This window comes from Cervus canadensis, chromosome 13, assembly GCF_019320065.1.
Source record: "Cervus canadensis isolate Bull #8, Minnesota chromosome 13, ASM1932006v1, whole genome shotgun sequence".
Lineage (NCBI taxonomy): Eukaryota > Metazoa > Chordata > Mammalia > Artiodactyla > Cervidae > Cervus > Cervus canadensis.
The window spans coordinates 24692409-24712036 of NC_057398.1; the positions used below are offsets into that span (position 1 = coordinate 24692409).

Below are 19628 nucleotides of genomic sequence, written 5' to 3' on the forward strand. Positions count from 1 at the left end.
GGAGAAGGGAGGAAATGGCAACCAGCTGCAGCATTCTTCCCTGGAAAATTCAATTGGCAGAGGGTCTGGTGGGCTATAGTCCATAGGGCCATAGAGTTGGGCAAGCGACTAAACAAAAAGTACATTCAAAAAAAGCCTTTCCACATACCCAAAATGTGTGAGTCAACTTAAATTGCAAAGCTATCATGGCACTTCTTCCTCAGATCTACTTCAAAAGTAAGTCTTAATTGAGGAAAGAGTCATTTTCTATAAGTGGCTATGATAATCTGAAATCAAGCACAATAAATGGTTTTAAAAAACAATCTTCCAGGGCATTTATAATCAAGTTTTATCTCTTAGTCCAAAGACCTGCAGACTCTCTTTAGCTTGGAATTGTGCTCCCTATCTACTAAACAAGCATCTCTCCTTTTATACTTCAAAAATTTGTCTTAATTTGGACACAGACTACCTCTCTTGGGACTTCCCCAGTGACTCAAATGGTAAAGAATTTGCTTGCAATGCAGGAGACCTGGGTTCAATCCCTGGATCAGGAAGATCCCTTGGAGAAGGGAATGGCAACCCACTCCAGTATTCTTGCCTGGAGAATTCTATGGACAGAGGAGCCTGGTGGGCTACAGTCAATGGGGTTGCAAAGAGTTGGACTCGACTGAGTGACTAATGCTGCCTGCTCTTAAAAGATTCAGCTGAGGTGACTTTCATTTAAAGTCCTAAGCACACCTGGATAGGGAGAGCTAGAGATTTGTGCACACAAATCCTTAAAACAGAAATAACATCTCAAGGCTCCAGTGCTGCTTATTAGAACAGCATCCACTAGGCACTACATTCCAGACCTGATTCCATACCAGAAAGCCAGACTGTTAATTCCTTAATCTGAAAATAGGTCATGAATACTTCAATTCTAAGACATCTCATCACTGTTTACTGGATGAAACAAGGGTCAGCACTAGGTGCCTTGGCCCAGCAATCAAGGCAAGATGGAGGAAGGGCAATTGGTCATGCAAACAAACTGGTTTCTCCCTTTATGTCAGAAAAACAAATCTTTCTAGGATACCTCTCAGCAACTTCCACTGACATCTCATTGGCAGCACTGTGTTACATGTTGTTCTTATTTAGTCGCTAAGTCATGTTGGACTCTTTTGTGACCCCATGGACTGTAGCCTGCCAGGTTCTTCTGTCCATGTGATTTTCCAGGCAAGAATACTGAAATGGGTTGGAATTTCCTTCTCCAGGGGATCTTCCCAATTCAGGGATCGAACCTGTGTCTTCTGCATTGGCGGGTGGTTACTTTATCAGTGAGCCACCAGAGAAGTCCCATACTGTGTTACATAAGCCATCCTCAAATGAAAATAATATTAAAGATATAAAGTATAACATTTATTTTTCTTGTGTCTAAATAGTAGAAGGAAGAAAGGGAGATGTGTTAAGCAAGCCAACCTACAGTGCATGCCACACCAAGAAAGAGCCAAATCAAGCTGGTGTATCTTATAATTTATTTTGAAGCACACATTTTAGACTGACTAGAATAAATCGGAAATTCTAAAGACAAGAGATCTGAATGGGATTTGCCTTTTGATGTTGAACTCAAGGAGCTCATCTGATCTTCACCATGAGTGAACACTGTCAATAAAAACTCTAGATACAATTAAATAAAGTAAGACCCAAAGAATCTAAAGCTTCTTACCCACTTATGAACCTTCACTGGGTTTTCGTCTTAGGCCCCACCTGAAACACCCCTGGTACTCCCTAGGATTCTGTTTTTGGTATCCTCCTTTTCTGTTCTACTCTCATTCACACATACAACTTCAAGAATCTTCTGCATACTGATGACTCACAATTTTCAAACCATTCTTCTGCTATAGACCAATATTCCAATTATATGCTGGCTATCTCTGCCTGGCTGTTTCCTAGATGTAATAATCTAAAGAACGTAAGCGAGAATCTATTCTTGGCTTAGTGAAACCTATTCTCTTCCTGTATTTTTTATTTCATTATGGCAGCACTAATCTGAGATCTTTGAAGTTGCTTGTATCATTACCTTTTCCTCACTCTATATTCACCAAATCCTTTTGATTTTACTATTAAACAAACTCTCAATTCCAAACTCTTCTCTCTCTCAACCCCTACTGCTATAGATCTACTTCAGGCTCTCATTAGCTTTCATCTAAACTACCACAGCTTGTTTTTTTCTTCATTGCTGCACAGCTTGTAGGATTAGTTCCCCAAGCAAGGATTGAACCCAGGCCCTCAGCCGTGAAAGTGCAGAGCCCTAACTTCTGAACCACCAGAGAATGCCCCATAAACTCCTTTAAATTAGTATTTTTTGCTACCCTTTCTTCCCTCTTTCTAGTCCACATCCTATCTTCTTAAATATCAGCCTAAAGAACAAATCTCAATTGTATAATAACATCCATTGGCTCTTAAATACCTAAAGGGTATAGCCTCTTTCCAATGGTTGTAGCCTCACTTCTCATGCTCTTTTCCCCTACCTTCCTTCCCCTTCTTCCTCCCTCATATACTCTACACTCCAGATGTACTTACCATTCTACACATATCATACACTTTCAGATCTTGGGATCTTTTTGTTTGTTTGGGCAGCCCAGCTGTTCCTTCTGTTTATGGCACATTTTACTGTCTCCCTTCTTTAATTCTTATCCTTTAAAGTATATTCTTTACTTTAAAACAAATTCTTATCCTTTCTAGAAGATCCAGCTCAAATATCACCACCTCTGTGAAGCTTTCTTCATCTCTACAAAGCACAGGTGTACATCTCTATTAAAATCCTGCATGACGCATTATAGTTTCTATTTACATGTCTTTCCATCACTTTACCTGTATATATGCAGTATACAAACATAGAACAAGTACGATATAAATGTTTGATGAATGAATAAACCAATTCATAATAAAATCGGGCCCAGTTTCCTATATTTAAGATGGAAGAATTACACTGCAAAGTAGTTTAGTGTCTCTAAATTATTCCAATGATTAAAAAATAATATCTTGGGAACCAGTCACACTGTTGGTGAGACTGCAGACAGGTATAATCTCTAAGGATGGGAATTTGTTAATTCAAAGTTTTAAAATGCACATACTCTTTGGGGAATTTTATATCTAAGAATTTATTTTACACTTACACAGTTGGTCAAAAACCACATACAAGGATAGTCATAGAAGAACTGGTTGTAACAGCAAACCATAAAATAACTTAAATGTCTCTCGAAGGGACTGGTTAACAGTACCTACAGGTAACAGGTGGGTCTAAATATATTTGTCATAATTTACTGCTTATTTAACTTATATGCAGAATGCATCATGAGAAACGCTGGGCTGGAGGAAGCACAAGCTGGAATCAAGATTGCCAGGAGTAATATCAATAACCTCAGATATGCAGATGACACCACCCTTATGGCAGAAAGTGAAGAAGAACTAGAGAGCCTCTTGATCAAAGTGAAAGAGGAGGGTGAAAAAGCTGGCTTAAAGCTCAACATTCAGAAAACTAAGATCATGGTATCCGGTCCCATCACGTCATGGCAAATAGATGGGGAAACAGTGGAAACAGTGGCTGACTTTATTTTTCTGGGCTCCAAAAACACTGCAGATGGTGACTGCAGCCATGAAATTAAAAGATACTTACTCCTCAGAAGGAAAGTTATGATCAACCTAGACAGCATATTAAAAAGCAGAGACATTACTTTGTCAACAAAGGTCCATCTAGTCAAGTCTATGGTTTTTCCAGTAGTCATGTATGGATGTGAGAGTTGGACTATAAAGAAAGCTGAGCACTGAAGAATGATGCTTTTGAACTGTGGTGTTGGAGAAGACTCTTGAGAGTCCCTTGGACTGCAAGGAGATCCAACCAGTCCATGCTAAATGAGATCAGTCCTGGGTGTTCATTGGAAGGACTGATGCTGAAGCTGAAACTCTAATACTTTGGCCACCTGATGTGAAGAGCTGACTCATTTGAAAAGACCCTGCTGCTGGGAAAGATTGAGGGCAGGAGGAGAAGGGGATGATAGAGGATAAGATGGTTGGATGGCATCACCGACTCAATGGACATGGGTTTGGGGGGACTCTGGGAGTTCGTGATGGACAGGGAGGCCTGGAGTGCTGCAGTTCATGGGGTCACAAAGAGTCGGACACGAGTGAGTGACTGAACTGAATTGAACTGAACAAGATAATACGTGAAGTGAAAGAAAAAATAGAGAAAAATGTGCATGATATGTGAATATCAGTGTTTAAGAGGAGACATTCTATATATGCCTGTATATGCATTACAATACTGTAAAGAATACATAAGAAATTGTTTTCAAGTGGTTCCTCTGGAGAGGAAAATTGGGAGCTACAGTCAGCACTGAGAGACAAGTTTCACTGAATATCCTATTTTATCTTTGAAATTCTGTAGCATTTGCACATAATAGCTGGTTAAATAAATGAATGCAATGAAGCTTTGCTAACAAAATGCTAACTGGTTTCATAAAACTTTATGATTAAGCATCAGAATATCCTAACAATGATTTTGCAGTCTTTTCCTGTTCATTTTTTTCCCCCTTATGGAAAAAGTCTGTAGGTACTTCAGCTATTCAGTCAAACAAACAAGTACTCAGTGATCACCAGGTGCCAGGGATACAAAGATACAGAAGACACACGAGACTCAAAGAGCTTCCACTGGAGCAGAGAGAATGAACATGTATTCCATATAAACAGTTATTTCTCACTCAAAGCTTCATAGCTGGTAAGCATAAACCCAACCTTACTTTCCAGAGACTGCTTTCTGGGTTGCTGGCAGCAAGAATGACAGTCCAATAAGGAAAGGGTAGGGAACTGTGACCACGACTTAACGCAGGTAGCACGTAAAAGTAAAACCTGGGAGCAATGATAGGCCAGGCTCTGGCCAAGTGATGATGATGAAAAAAGAACAGTAGCTTAACAATTAATGGCACCAGAATTCTCCAACATGATTTTAAACAACTGGCAATATTACATAATAAAGCAAAACAGAAAAAGGAGCAGGTATGAGTGATTAAGTAAATATTTTATATAGGAATTATTAACAAACTAAAAACATCCCCATACTGCCTTCTCTTAAAAAAAAAAAAAGTTCCTATTTTAACAATTACATATGACATTTATGGCAGCTGAGGATGAGAAGCCATCAGTGGTTTTTGCAACCATGTCAGAAGCTGAAGTGACAAAGCATTTAATATACATGTTGTAAATGTCTTCATATACTTGCAGTCAAATATTATTTCTACTTTAGAGTAAGATACAAATAAGATTAAGTGTACTATCATTTTATATCCATAACATCTTTACATCTGGAGATCTCAAATCACTTGCAAGCATTCATTAATTCCCAATATCCTGGTCAGGTACATTAGAGAAATAAACTGGGGTGACTTCTAGCAAAGGTGACTTCTAGCAAAGGTGACACAACGAAGGTGACTAGGTCAAGAAGCATCAATAAATCATCAACAGATTTGGAAAAAATATTTATATTCTAGTTCGTCCTCCTGGTTCTAAGTCATACTCCTATCACAACATGTTTCTTCTCTTATAAGGGTCTGCTAGATATATTTATCTTTGATGTTAAACAAAAAAGATTAAATACAACTAAATAAATGTAAAATGAGTTTTAAAAATGAAGGACTAGAACTGGGGTGATTTTCAATAAGGATTTGAGTCCTATTTGCTAGAACAGACTGAGAAAAAGCATTACTAAATTCTAGGGTTAGGAAGGCCTATAATTGTCTATATTTTCCCATACATTGTTCTATTTTTCTATGGACTAAGCTATTACATTCAATACCTTTTTTAGTCCTCAAACAATCTTCCCTGCAATGCAGCTATTTTAATTAATAGAACAAATGTACACTGAACATCAGTAAAGTAACCAAAACCATAATTAGACATTCAATACAATGTATTATAAGTAATCATTAGTCTTATATGGCAAAAGAAACCTCTACATTCTATAGGGAATTGAAGACCATAATCAACTCATATAGTATTATAGTATATTTAATGATTACCATAAAAATTACCATGTAAAAAGGAAAGTTGAAATGTTAACTACATAAACCTCCTAGCACTCTTTAGAAATTTAACTTTTATATTTTACTCTATTTAAAAAACTATTAATTTCTGACATTACTTTTGACTTATTTTTGAACAAGAATCATTAGGTCCAAGCAGAATTTGGTAAGATTTGAAAAGCTTTAAAAATTTTTTTAAATGAAACCCTGCATTATTATGTGAATTTCACTTAGCGAAACTGAAGGATTTCTTCCTAAATGCCTACCTGCGCATTGGCTTTCCTTCCATGCACCATGAAAAGTACCCTTCACCACACTCTAAAGCCGAACCTAAGACAACAGAAAAGCAGTAACTTAATAAAAACTATTTCTGATCTTTCCAGTAACAATCTCTATACAATGATTTCGTTCAGTGATAAAGAATTTTATATCCTATTATATTACACGACAGGCCTTTTGCAGATGCACACTCATAACCCTTACCTAGTTCCTTTAAGATGACCATCCTTACTGTGAATGCTAAAACGATTATACGTAAAGGTGAGGGAAAGTGCGCCAAACAGTCCCAACTGCTAGGCTACTCTTGTCTCTCTTCAAAAAGTACTCCGGAGACATTTAACTTTAACCGCACTATCAACGATTACCTACAGAGTATTCACCAGATACCCACAGCAATACTAGCATGATGGATCGGGTAGGGAACACTCTGGCTTAACAACGGATCTGAAAGCTGGTAACTTGTCCCTAAGCGATAGAAGAAGGAGCAGGTACTTGCCTTTAAAAATAAACAACTCCGTTTCCGACCGTCCAGACAGAACAGGGCAGAGAAACTATGGCTCCAATACTAACATTCTCTTTACCAGCCCTTCCCTCAATTCCCGAAACGATGTCCACCACCCACCTGGCAAGATCTCGCTGGTCCCCAGGTTAGGTGGGACGCACAGTATCCACTTCCTTCCCCCCAGATTCCAACCTCTGTCTAGGGAAGCTGTCCAGGGTGCGGAACCTCACGCCCTCAGGCAGAACAGCCCAGCACCTTCCGTGGCTCCGGGGCAGGGCTACAGCCCGCTTGAACGCCTTCTGGTGCCCCGCAAGGCCCAGCCCCAGTGCCCTAACAGCCCCTTCTCGGTGCCCACTGACAGGTGGCGGGCGAAGCACGGCCCCTACCCAATGGGCAGCCCCGCAACTTGGGACCACAGATTTGCAAAGCGAGTCCTGGGCGCTGTCCACTGTCCTCTGCTCTAAGACTGCTAACCTACCGGCTCCGACACTTTCTTCTCTGCCTTAGCCTCCTCTGCCTCCTCCGCCCGCCGCCTCCTCTCTGGCTCCTTCTCTGCCTCAGCTAGAGCAAGGAGGATGCCGCTCCTCCAGCTATTTCCTCCCCACCCCTCGCCCCACTTCAGCCGCAGGAAGTGGTCCTGTTCCTAAATCGTTCCCTCTGGATCCCACATACTTTACCAAGAGGTTCCGGCCCGGATCAGGAAGTAGCTGCGCTCTTTGTTGGGGGCTTGGATCCCCTCAAAGACTGCCTGTCCTTGTACCCAGTTCCTTGTATCCCGAGGATGTGCGAGTTCATTGCTGAACTGGCAGTGTTTGAATACTGAAGGCTTCTCCTTTCTCCTTTGTTTTCCTCAGCAGAAGTCAATAGAAAGATGGGAGGAGTCACAGAAAGCCAGGAATTGTGATTTCTTTGTAGCTGGTGCATCTCCCCGTTGGCATAATTTTTCCCCTAATTGTGGGTTGAATGATTGACACATGTCTACATGTGGTTGACATTATATCTATGAGGCCACTCCTGTGTGCAAGCTGCTGAGGATCCTCAGACAAATCAGAAATAGACCTGATTTTCCAGATTTCCCAGGTTAGCTTTCAAGACATGAGGGTTTTAGTCAGGATTTTAAGGTTATGTCAGCTTGCCCTTTCACTTAGTATTCTATAACAAACACGTCACCAAACACTGCTCTGAATTCACTTTAGCATTGGGGAGGAAAATAATTTTTTTTTCTTTTCCAATTTGTCCCTTGCCTGATTTTCCCACAGCACATAGCCACCTAATTTTCACTATATGTTTAGAAAACAAGTGATAGGGTGGAAGATACAATGTCAGAAATATTAGTGAAAGACTGTTGCTGGTTTCCTGATAACTATTATAGGCTAAGCATGAATTTAACCACATTTTCTTTAGCTGTTCTTCACAATGAAATCTACACAGATTTTTGCAGTTGTTTGTGAAAGGGAAAGAATACCTTTTGTTAATTAGCTTGTAGTGGGAGATGCATGGTCTTTAGATCCAGACACCCATAGTTTCAAATCCTAGCCCTGCGACTCACTAGATTGGTGATCTTGGTCAAGTTTCTTAATCTCTTAAGTATTAATTTCTTTTGGGTAAAAGAGAAACAATACCCTTTTTTACACAATTTTTGAGACAGGTAAATTATAATGAAGATCATGTTCTGTGTCTGGCACTTAGTAGGCACTCAACAAATGTCAGTTTTCTCTCCTCTTCCCTTAAATGGACTCATTAATTGAACACTTATTGCATGTCAGGTACTATGCTAGGCTTTGGAAATGGTTGTGAACAAGATAGACATCATCCTAAAGTTCTAGTGCTCATTCATGTGGTTATTGTGGTGCCCCGAGGACAAAAGAACAAGATGAACAAGAAAGGTGTTGGAATGTAGGAACAGAAAAAACCAGACCCTTATCACCCTTCCCACCATGTTGTAACTGTTGTGGAATTTTTGAGCCCTCTTGAGTAGCATGGCCTGTCCCCTTCTTACCCCATGTAAGGAAAGGTATTTGTCTTACTCTTCTCCCAGGCCTGTATGGGGAATGTATACATACCTCATTCAATCAGCAAATGACTCACAAGACCCCTACCCTGTTCCTTGTCCCCTGACTATAAAAAGAGACCAAAGACCAACATTCAGAGTCAGCTCTCCCTGACTCTCAGCAAGTTGGCCCATGGTACTGGCAGTGCCCCCCTCTTCCCCCACTCGAATAAACTCTATTCTCCTTTCATTTTGCCTTGTGTTTGGAAATTCTTTTCCAACCTGTGCATGGACCATGACATTTATGATAGTTGATTTTCCAACATCTTTTTCATTATGAGTAATTGGTCTAAACCATCTCCACACAAATGACCAATACAGACTAACAAGAAATCAGAAGAAATCTAATGGGGACTTTGGGACAAGATTCCCTAGCATTTTTAGAAGAGATACAGGAAGAGATAGCATCTTTTCCCTTTGGCCACTGTTATGCCTGGATGAGACACTTGGAAACACCACAGCCATTTTGTAACCATGAGGGAAGGCAGAGGAGAATGAAGCTAGACAACAAGGGAGGTAGAACAGAGAGCCTGAAAGAATGTGGGTCTTTCAGTGTAATTTTTAAACTACTCATTCTCCCTTGACCACAGACTTTCCTGTTGCTAGATTGTAGTTACATGAGATAATAAATATCATATTTTAAAATTGGGGTTTCTATTACTAGCAGCCAGAAGCATACTAATGTGTGTAAAAGGATATAGACAATAATCAAGTAAACAACTAAGTAAAATAATTTCAATCACTGGCAAATGCTATCTAGGAAGGAGCCAAACAGGTGATGGTATGGTGAGTGAGTATTTTGAGACTACTTTAAATAACATGGTCAGGGAAGCACTCTCTGAAGAGGTATGTTGAGCTCTGAAAGGTGAGGGAGAAACATCCAGGTGGAAAGCTGGGAGAAGAGTGTTTCAAGTAGAGAGAATAGCAAAGGGAAAGGACCTGAAGCATAAATGAGCTCTTCCTGTTTAATGAACATAGAAAAGCCCAGTTTGACTAGAAATAATATTAGACATGAGGTAAGAGAAACAGGTATTTTGGTCATCTGATGTGAACAGACGACTCATTGGAAAAGTCCCTGATGCTGGGAAAGATCATGGGGAGAAGGAAAAGAGGGTGTCAGAGGATGAGATAGCTGGATGGCATCACTGATGCAATGACCATGAACTTAGGCAAACTCAGGGAGATGGTGAGGGACAGGGAGGCCTGGGGTGCTGCAGTTCATGGGGTTGCAAAGAGCTGGACATGACTGGGCAACTGAACAACAACAACAAAGAGAAATAGGCAAGAACAAGATCATATACTGTCTTCTAGGCTACTGTAAGAAATTCTGGTTTTATTTTAAATTCTCTGGAAAAATATGAGGAGATATTTCAGCTCAATTTAGGTTTAACAATTGATCCTAAATTCAAAACCTTGAAAATTATAAGAAGAAAATGTGGATGTTCCATTATTAACTACAGACAATCATATGTGGGAAAGAATATGGATGAATATTTCTAGAAATGTTCTTGCTATGATTGGTGGTAAATAAAGAGTGATTTTATTTAAATTTGGGGACTTTAATAAAGATATTTTTTCTTTGTAGGAATCATACAATTAATTAATGGCTATAATACAAAATAGCTGCCTTTCATAGCTAATCATTAGGCCTAGAGTGTGTGAATGACCTATAAAGGAACCAAATGTAGACACTAAGATGCTCTCAGTTTTTACTTCTCATCTGGGAATTTGAGGTAGACTTCGAGCGCAAAGTAATAAGACTAAGCCAGAAAGCAGTGAATTTTGAGAGGGGGAACAGGACATCCTACGGATTTTTAGGATCTTAGAATTGGTATATGGTTGGTTTTAGGTAACATCAATTTAAATCTATGATTTAACAGCAATGAACATGGATCTTGAGTAAGCAACCCAACTGTACTTATATAAACTCCTCTGCAAAATGGAAAAAAAAAACACATTAAAATATTCATGGTGCTATAGAAGTATTAGATAATCACCACAAATTCTACAAAAACGGCCTTAAAAACAAAACACTAGGAAAGACAGATTATCTCCACTCTACAGATGAGGATGTTGACGCATACAGGTAATTAAATGACTGACTTAAGATTCTGCAGCTAGTTAGTATTAAACTAGTAAGTAATGAAGTATTCACTTAAATAAAGTCAGTCTAACACCACTCTCCCTCATCTTAAAATTTAAAAATCTACCACTATGAATTGTGAGAAAAGCTTCTGCACAAAGTGAAAAGGCAACCTACTAAATGGGAGAAAACATTTGCAATACATATATCTGATAAGGGGTTAGTATGCAAAATATATAAAGAACTCACACAACTGAACAGCAGAAAACAAACAAAAAGCAATCTAATTTAAAAATGGGCAGATGATCTGGATACACATTTTCCCAAAGACATACAGATGGCCAACAGGCACATGAAAATTTGCTCAGCATCACACTAATGACCAAGGAAATGCAAATCGAAACCACAACGAGATATCACCTCACGCCTTTTAGAATGGCTGTAATCAAAAAGACAAGAAGTAACAAGTGTTGGTCAGCTCCCCGAAGGTACAGTGGATCTGCCAGCCAATGCAGGAGACAGTTCGATACCTGATCCACATGGTGCATGATCCCACAAGGATCCCACATGATGCATGATCCCACATGAGTCCATGCGCCACAACTACTGAGTCTGTGTGCTGAAAACAGTGAGCCTGTGAGCCACAACCACTGAAGCCCAAGCACCCTAGAGCCTGTCCTATGCAACAAGAGACGCCACTGCAAAGAGAAACCTACACACTGCAAGTAGAGAGTGGCCCCCTCTCTCTGCAACTAAGGGAAAGCCCACACAGCATCCAAGACCCAGAGCAGCCAAAGTATCAGTGGAAATGTGAAGAAGGGAACACTGTGTACTGTTGGTGGGACTGTAAACTAGTGCAACCTTTATGGAAAACAGTACAGAGGTTCCTCAGAAATTAAAAACAGAGCTACCATATGATCCAGCAATTCTGAGTATTTATCTGAAGAAAATGAAAACACTAACTTAAAAAGATATATACACTTTCAAGTTCATTGCAGCATCATATACAATAGTCAAAATATGGAAACAACCTGTGTCCATTGATGTATGAATGGATAAAGAAAATGTGGAGGGACTTCCCAGGTGGTCCAGTGGCTAAGACTCCGTTCTCCCAATGCAGGGGGCCTGAGTCCGATCCCTGGTCAGGGAACTAGATCCCAACTAGGTATTGCTTCTATCTTTAAAATATGTATATGAATTGTAGGCAAATTGTTACTGTTTGAATGGCGAATATGTTAATGTTTGAACCTCCTTTAAATGATTTAATTATGCTCTTTAAAAACTATAATCACATTCCACCCTTGCTTAAAATATAATATAGATTCTCAGTTATCCACAGGATAAATTTAGACTCATAATTAAAGCCTATCAAAATCTATAGGACTAGTCAGCACCTAATTCAGAGGTTCTGAGTTGGGTGTATACCTTCAGTATAGTGTGAACCCTCTGCATTTAAACGTGAAGGCATGTGATGTGATTGCCTCCAGAGTCCCACTGCTTTCCTTAAGGAGAAAGTGACCTAAATCAGTTTCAAATTCAGATCTGTTTCCTGCCTCCTACTAACACTCCAGTCATATGATGAATAAATTATTAGCTAGGATAAAGCAAAGTCATTTCACAAAATGGGATTATTTTGTGGTAGAGAAACAATCTAACATTTAAGTAACACCGATCATAAATGGAATCACCCCTGGATATTCACTGGAAGGACTGATGCTGAAGCTGAAGCTCCAATACTTCAGCCACCCGATGCTGGAAAAGATTAAGGGCAGGAGGAGAAGGGGACGACAGAGGATGAGATGGTTGGATGACATAACCGACTCAGTGAACATGAGTTTGAGCAAACTCTGGGAGATAGTGAAGGACAGGGAAGGCTGGCATGCTGCAGTCTATAGGGTCGCCAAGAATTGGACAAAACTTAGCAACTGAACAACAACAAAATCACAACTGGGTATAATTTTAATTCATTATTAATAACTTAGGAGGCAATAGGTAACTGAGGTCCACAAAAATGCAGGCAGACTTTAGAGCTATTCCCACAAGTGAAGAAATGGGAGATTAAATAACAAAAAGGATACCTCTAAGCATGCTGTGAACATATTACTGAGGAAAAGAGTAAATTCTCTTAGATGAGTTCTATTCAGATACTAGGTTTTCCCAGTGACTCAGTGGTAAAGAATCCACCTGCAATGCAGGAGAAAGACATTCTTGTTACTGGAGAAGACGACTCAGCTTCATAGAGTTGAAGGTGCTCCATAAATACATTTATAAATTTAATGCAAGTACATCAATATCAGAGTTTTGACAGAGTTAGCTGAGTTGATTATAACATTCATATGGAAGAACAGACAAATGAGAATATCCAGAAATTGACTAAAAATGGAAGCAGGAAATGGGAGGGCTCACTCTAACAGATATTAGTACAACATGTTCTAAAACCTCTATGGTTAAAACTGTGATTTTGGTGTATGAACAAACAGATGAATAAAGCAGGGTAGAAAAATCCAGAAATAAACCAAAGAACACATGGAAATTTAGCATTTGATAAAGCCACTATCTCACATCAGTCAGGAATATATGGACTGTTTCATAAATGATACAATGCAACTATGGAAAAAGGTAACATTGAACGTATTCTGCATAAGGAGCTGGACCCCACTGTAGTCTCAACAAAGACCTCTATGAGGGTCTATCAACACACTATGGGAAGTTCAGAAGCAGGGATGGCCCTTCAGAGTTGTCACAAGTTGTGAATAAAGGAGCTGGGTCTTTCTACCCCACAACAACCAGATGTATCAGAAATTTAAATGCAAGTAATGAAAGTCTAAAAATAGTGGAAGAAAACAAGGATGGATTTTTTTTTATTAAATATGCAGGAAAACTTCCCTAACTATAAATCAAAATCTAGAGGCAAAAAGACTGACAAATTTGACTGCATAAAAAAATTTCCATGGAAAAAATACTACAAATGAAGTAAGAAAATAACAATTAGGAAAAACATATTTGCAATCTGGGATTCTTAATGTACTACATCTATGGTTCTAAAAATGGAGAAAGAAGAAATAATAAAGATAGTCTGGGAAACATATGGACAGGCAGTTCACAGAAATAGAAATGACCCTTAAACTTTTGCAAATATATTCAGTCTTGCTCACAATAAGATAAATTGCAAATTATAGTTACACTAAAAACCTAGCAGTAGGCAAAAATCCAGAACTGGACAATCTGCTTTGTTGGCATGACTGTAGGGAAGGAGGCATTCTCATTAATCGCTGGTGTGTGCGCAAAATGATTGAACTTCTCTGGGCAGGGTTTTGATAAGATTTAGCAAAATAACATTTGCATTTACCCTCTGACCCAGCAATCTCACTATCCCAAGGAAATACTTGCAAAAATGAAAAAAGAATTATGCACCAGGTTATTAACTGCAGGATTCTTTTTGGAAGCAAATGAATGGAAACAACCCCAAGGCTTCTCAATAGGGGACTGATTGAATAAGCAATAGGATATCCACATAATAGGATTATTCAGCTAAAAAAAGAAATGACGATCTCTGTATACTTGCACAGTGCGATCTTTAGGATATATTGTTAAGAAATAAAACCTAAGTGAACAGTGTTTATAATATGCTAACTTTGATTTCAAAAGGGTGTAGAAATATGTGTGATGTAAATACTGTATGTACTTATTTTTTTTAAATAGAAAGATAAACTTAGCATAAAAATGGTTAGAGGGGAAAGAAAGGAACAGAGAAATCAGGGATGGAAGCCAGATATCTCTGAAAGTATTCAATTTTATATTTTTATTTATTAAATGTTCTTAATAACTAACAATTCATTTAAGGAAGCTATATGTTTACTTAAATGAAATTTATTACTTATCTTATTATTAAATAACATTTTTTATTTCAATAAAACTAAAGACTTCTTATTTAAATGTCTTTAACTATTTTTAAACAAAATTTAATCAAAAGAGAAAAAAGTAATACCTGAATACTGAAAAACAATTGGGCCTAACTGAATGACAAATTGGCATATAGTGAATCCTGTAATGCATAGTGATTTTAGAGCACAGGAAAAGGAAATGTGAAAAAACTTCCACCTTTTCCCCTTCTATTTGCCATGAAGTAATGGGGCTGGATTTTTTTTAATATTTAGTTTTAAGCCGACTCTTTCACTCTCCTCCTTCACCCTCATCAAGAGGCTCTTTAGTTCCTCTTCACTTTCTGCCATTAGAGTGGTATCTTCTGCATACTTGAGGTTGTTGATGTTTCTCCTGCCTATCTTGATTCTAGCTTGTAACTCATCCAGCCCAGTATTTCTCATGATGTCTCAGCGTATAGGTTAAACAAACAGGGTGATAGCAGACAGCCCTGTTGTACTCCTTTCTCAATCTTGAACCAATCAGTTGCTCCATACAGGATTCTACCTGTTGCTTCTTGATCCGTATACAGGTTTCTCAGGAGACAGGTAAGATGGTGTGGGCACTGAGTCTTAATTGCAGGCTCTCTAGTTGTGACATGCAGGCTTAGTTGCTCCACAGCATGTTGGATCTTAGTGGGATCTTAGTTCCCTGACCAGGGATTGAACCCTCATCCTCTGAATTGCAAGACAGACTCTCTCAATGACTAGACCACTAGGGAAGTCTCCAGTATGCCAAGGACATTGCGCTAATTAGGAAAAAGTGGGACCTTGACACATGGAATGGGGATATCTGGGTTCATGTACCTAGAAATATTTAATTCCCAAAGATCCATGAACCCTTTGAGCCAAGAGAATTAAGTCACTAACTAACCTGACTGGGGATGTAATGGACTTGAAAATGAAGCAAAGGGACTATACCTCAAGGTGTTCAGGATCCAGGAGGGTATACATGATGATGGAGTAAAAGGGACTATATCCTAGGAGTTCAGGATGTTTTGGTGAGTACACATGGGACTGAATTCTGAGAGTGCTGGATCAATGTAGATAGAATATAGAGTTTCTAAGGGAATTTAATTAATAATTTGGAAGTAACTCTCTTGGGATACAGGATTTAACAACCTGGCAAGGATCTCAGGAGATGGGGTAAACATGCTGCCAGAATGGTTTCATACATATGGAAAGTATGATGGCTCATACTAAATAAAGTAAAGATCCTTGAACTGCCATGCAAGACAACAGAACAAGGGATTTAAAGTTTAAAGAAGTGAGCATGCTAAAATGGACATAAGCCTGGAAGACGCACCAGGCAATAATATCCATGGGACAGACTAAAGGAGATACCATTTACCAAAGTAATAAGGAAGGTGCTAGAGAGAAGGGTACCCAGAATCACTAATAAGTTCAGTAGTGGCTCTCCACTGTAGCCCAGACTGATGGTAGGAGATGCCAACAAAAAATTGGGCTTATTGATTGCACTGGGGATGTTAGAGATGATTCCAGAGGCTGAGCTGATACTGCAAGGATCATGGCCCTGCCATAAAGCACATTATTAGCACAGACTATGTAGCATGGTCCAAGGTCCTTAGGTAAACAGACAGGCAAGACATACCAAGGGTTTGGAGGTTATCTCCAAGAAGCTGGAGGGAAAGGGCCAACTTTGCTTTACACGTGGTTAATCCTTTACTGTTCATTTTCTCAGCAAAGCTTTTCATTCTCATGTACCTTTACCCTTCTTTCACACCCAGTTCAAATCAAGCTGGGTGACTGAGCATTACAGGAGAAAAATCACTTGACTCTGCAGGTTGGGGTCACTGAAATTCATGGTCTTCAACCTCAACCACCTTTTCAATGCCATCAACATTTTAAAACTTTGCTTTGCCAAATCTTCAAGCCCCTCACTCATCCCTTCCTCTCTCACTTTAAGCATATCAGTTTAAAGCCATCAAGCTTGGTTGCTGTTGTTGTTTTTTTGGTTTCTTTAATTTACAATTCCACAGTCCAGGAAAATTACCTGTATCCACATCACTGCTACCTTTTAGAGGTAGCAGAATTAGAGGACCAAGCTAAGTTCCTTCTGTTTGAGGCCAACCTTCCCATCTATACCTTAACCCTTTCCCCTCCAATTTCCTTCAGGATCTTACTTTATCAATCATCTCCTTTTCAAAACATTTTATTTACTTACTCATTTTTGGTTGTGTGCTAGGTCTTTGTTGCTGCATGGGATTTTCTCTAGTTGCATCAAGTAGGGGCTACTCTCCATTTGCAGTGGGCAGGCTTCTCATTGTGGTGGTTTCTCTTATTCTGGAGCATGGGCTCTCGGGCACATGGGCTTCAGGAGCTGTGGCTTGAGGGATCAGTAGTTATGGTTCCCGGACTCTAGAGCACAGGCTCAATAGTTGTGGTGCATGGGCTTAGATTCTCCGCAGCATGTGGGATTTTCCCGGACCAGGGACTGAACCCCTGTTTCCTGCACTGACAGGGGGATTCTTGACCACTAAACCACCAGGGAAGCCTGTCATCTCCTTTCTTAATCTTCTCTTCCTACTAGTTCCTTGTTATCATCCTACATTCAGGCTTCTATGGTCTTTTCTCTGCCAAGACATCTCTCTTAATACTTGTCTTCCTTTAACTTCTGAGCAATTTCCTCCCTCCACATCTTAGTCAACCTTCTCAAAAGAACAGTGTATATTTACAGCCACCACTTCCTCATTTCCAATTATAGTTGCTAAATCAATGACCCTGATGTTATATCTGACAAATGACAAAATTATCTTACATTTTAAATATAGGTATTTTCTGCATTTAGAGCCTAAAAAAGATTTTTTTTAAACTTAGATGTTCTACTTTCTGACCTCTCTTTCATTCCTCAGTCCACTGAAATCTTGATTTTACTTACTACCCTTCACAAAAGTACTTTTAAGTGCCAAATTCCACTGCTATTTTCTCAGTTTCTTTTGAAATGACTTCCTTGGCTTCTATGTTGCCACACTCACTTGGGTTTGTTCATTCTCTGATTGTTCTTTCCCTATCTTACTTTGCCTACTTCTTAGATGTATTAATAATTGTTCTCCAGGGCTCTGTCCTCAGCTCTCTGTTCTTTAATTCACTCTTCTTGGATGACTTCATCGTCTTTGTAGGTTTTTGATAACATTTATAAATATGTCACTCCCAAATTTATATTTATATCCTAGTCTTGTCTACCAGGGGCTTCCCTGGTGGCTTAGATGGTAAAGAATCTGCCTGCAATGTGGGAGGGAGATCTGGGTTCAGTCCCTGGGTTAGGAAGATCCCCTAGAGGAGGGCATGGCAACCCACTCCAGTATTCTTGCCTGGAGAATCCCAATGGACAGAGGAGCCTGGTGGGCTACAGTCCATGGGGTCACAAAGAGTTGGACATGACTGAGTGACTTTTCACTTGTCTACTAGGGCTTGCCTGGTGGCTCAGTGGTAAAGAATCTGCCTGCTAATGCAGGAGAAGCGGGTTCCATCGCTGGGTTGGGGAGATCCCCTGGAGAAGGAAAAGGCGACCCACTCCAGTATTCTTGCCTGGGAAATCTTACGGACAGAAGAGCTTGGTGGGCTACGGTCCATGGGAGTCACAAAAGAGTCAGACATGACTTAGTGACTAAAAAACAACTAAGTCGTGTCTACTAAGCTTTGGATTCAAATAATATGTTCACTCATACAGGCAGACTGATATATCTACCTTTATTTTTTTAAGACTGAACTCATTATCCTGGTTCTGTCCCTGTCCTTTTTCAAAATCCCTATTTAGGAAACCACAAGCCACCTGGTCACGAGAGGTGGAAACCCAGGAACAGCTTAGGCTCCTCTTTGTCTGCGATCTTGTCCTCTGCAAACCATTCTCTCCACTGCTGTCCACCTCTTCCAATGTCTCTAACTACATCTCTTACCTCTCTCCCAAACACATACTCTCTTGCTGTTTCAACCCACTTAGGTTTCACTAAGGCACTTTGCTGTTTATTTTATGCCTCCATGAATTTTACATATCTTTTGGATTGCCTTTTCCCATTCCTCTGCCTGTTGAATTTCTAGTTATCTTTTGAGTTTGGATTTTTCACTCTGCCATCCTCTATCATATTATTCATTATTACAAGCCTTTGGTTATCTGATAAGTATGTCTTATATATTTACACTTAAGTCACTAACTCAAAGATGATGAAATTAAGAGGGTGACAGAATATTAGGGCATTTTACTAGAAACCTGCCTCCAGGTTAACATTGTTCAACTAACCTATAATATCAAGCACAGTTGTTCATCTGTAAGTGAAACGCATAACTGCAATATTATCCATTCCAAATTTCAGTTATTTACCCCTAGGGATAGCATGTTTCTAAAATAAAGTCATGCCCCCTCCTGCCCCCTCCATATTATGGGGCAATGATGTTACAAGTAACAAAAATCCAATCTTTTTTGGATTAATTAGAAAAAAGTAATTTATTGACTTACACAATTGAAAAAGGAAGATGAAAAATGGCATTGGGTATTCTAGCTCCAGAGCTCAAGTGGCACCCTCAGGATTCACTTCTTGGGTCTTCTGTTGCTCTGTCAACCTCTCTCCACATGGAGGCAAGATGGTATTAGCAACTCAGCCTGACCTCCTTTCACCAAATCTTGCTGAAAAAAAATGCCTATTTACTTACTGCTCTGGCAAAAATTCAGGACTAGCTTTGATTACACTGATCTGTGTTCCATGCTTTTTCCTGATCTAATCACCGAGGCCAGGGGTGAAGAAAA

General features: G+C 39.4%; 1 protein-coding gene across 8 annotated transcripts in view; it reads right to left on the bottom strand.

The window, feature by feature from the left end:
- The window catches only part of KLHL20 (kelch like family member 20), a 70706-nt gene that overhangs the window by 48258 nt on the left and 2820 nt on the right, over window positions 1-19628 (bottom strand). The window contains exons 1-2 of one of the 8 annotated variants that reach the window (XM_043485447.1): window positions 7292-7437; window positions 6299-6362 (exon numbers count right to left, since the gene is read on the bottom strand). The exons of 1 other annotated variant lie outside the window; for it this stretch is intronic. In XM_043485447.1, the coding sequence (XP_043341382.1) occupies window positions 6299-6321 (23 nt within the window). In that variant the 5' untranslated portion in view covers window positions 6322-6362; window positions 7292-7437. Of the gene's footprint in view, window positions 1-6298; window positions 6363-6807; window positions 7438-19628 lie in introns of those variants that run through there. 6 more of the 8 variants (XM_043485448.1, XM_043485449.1, XM_043485446.1 and 3 more) reach the window with 6 other exon arrangements.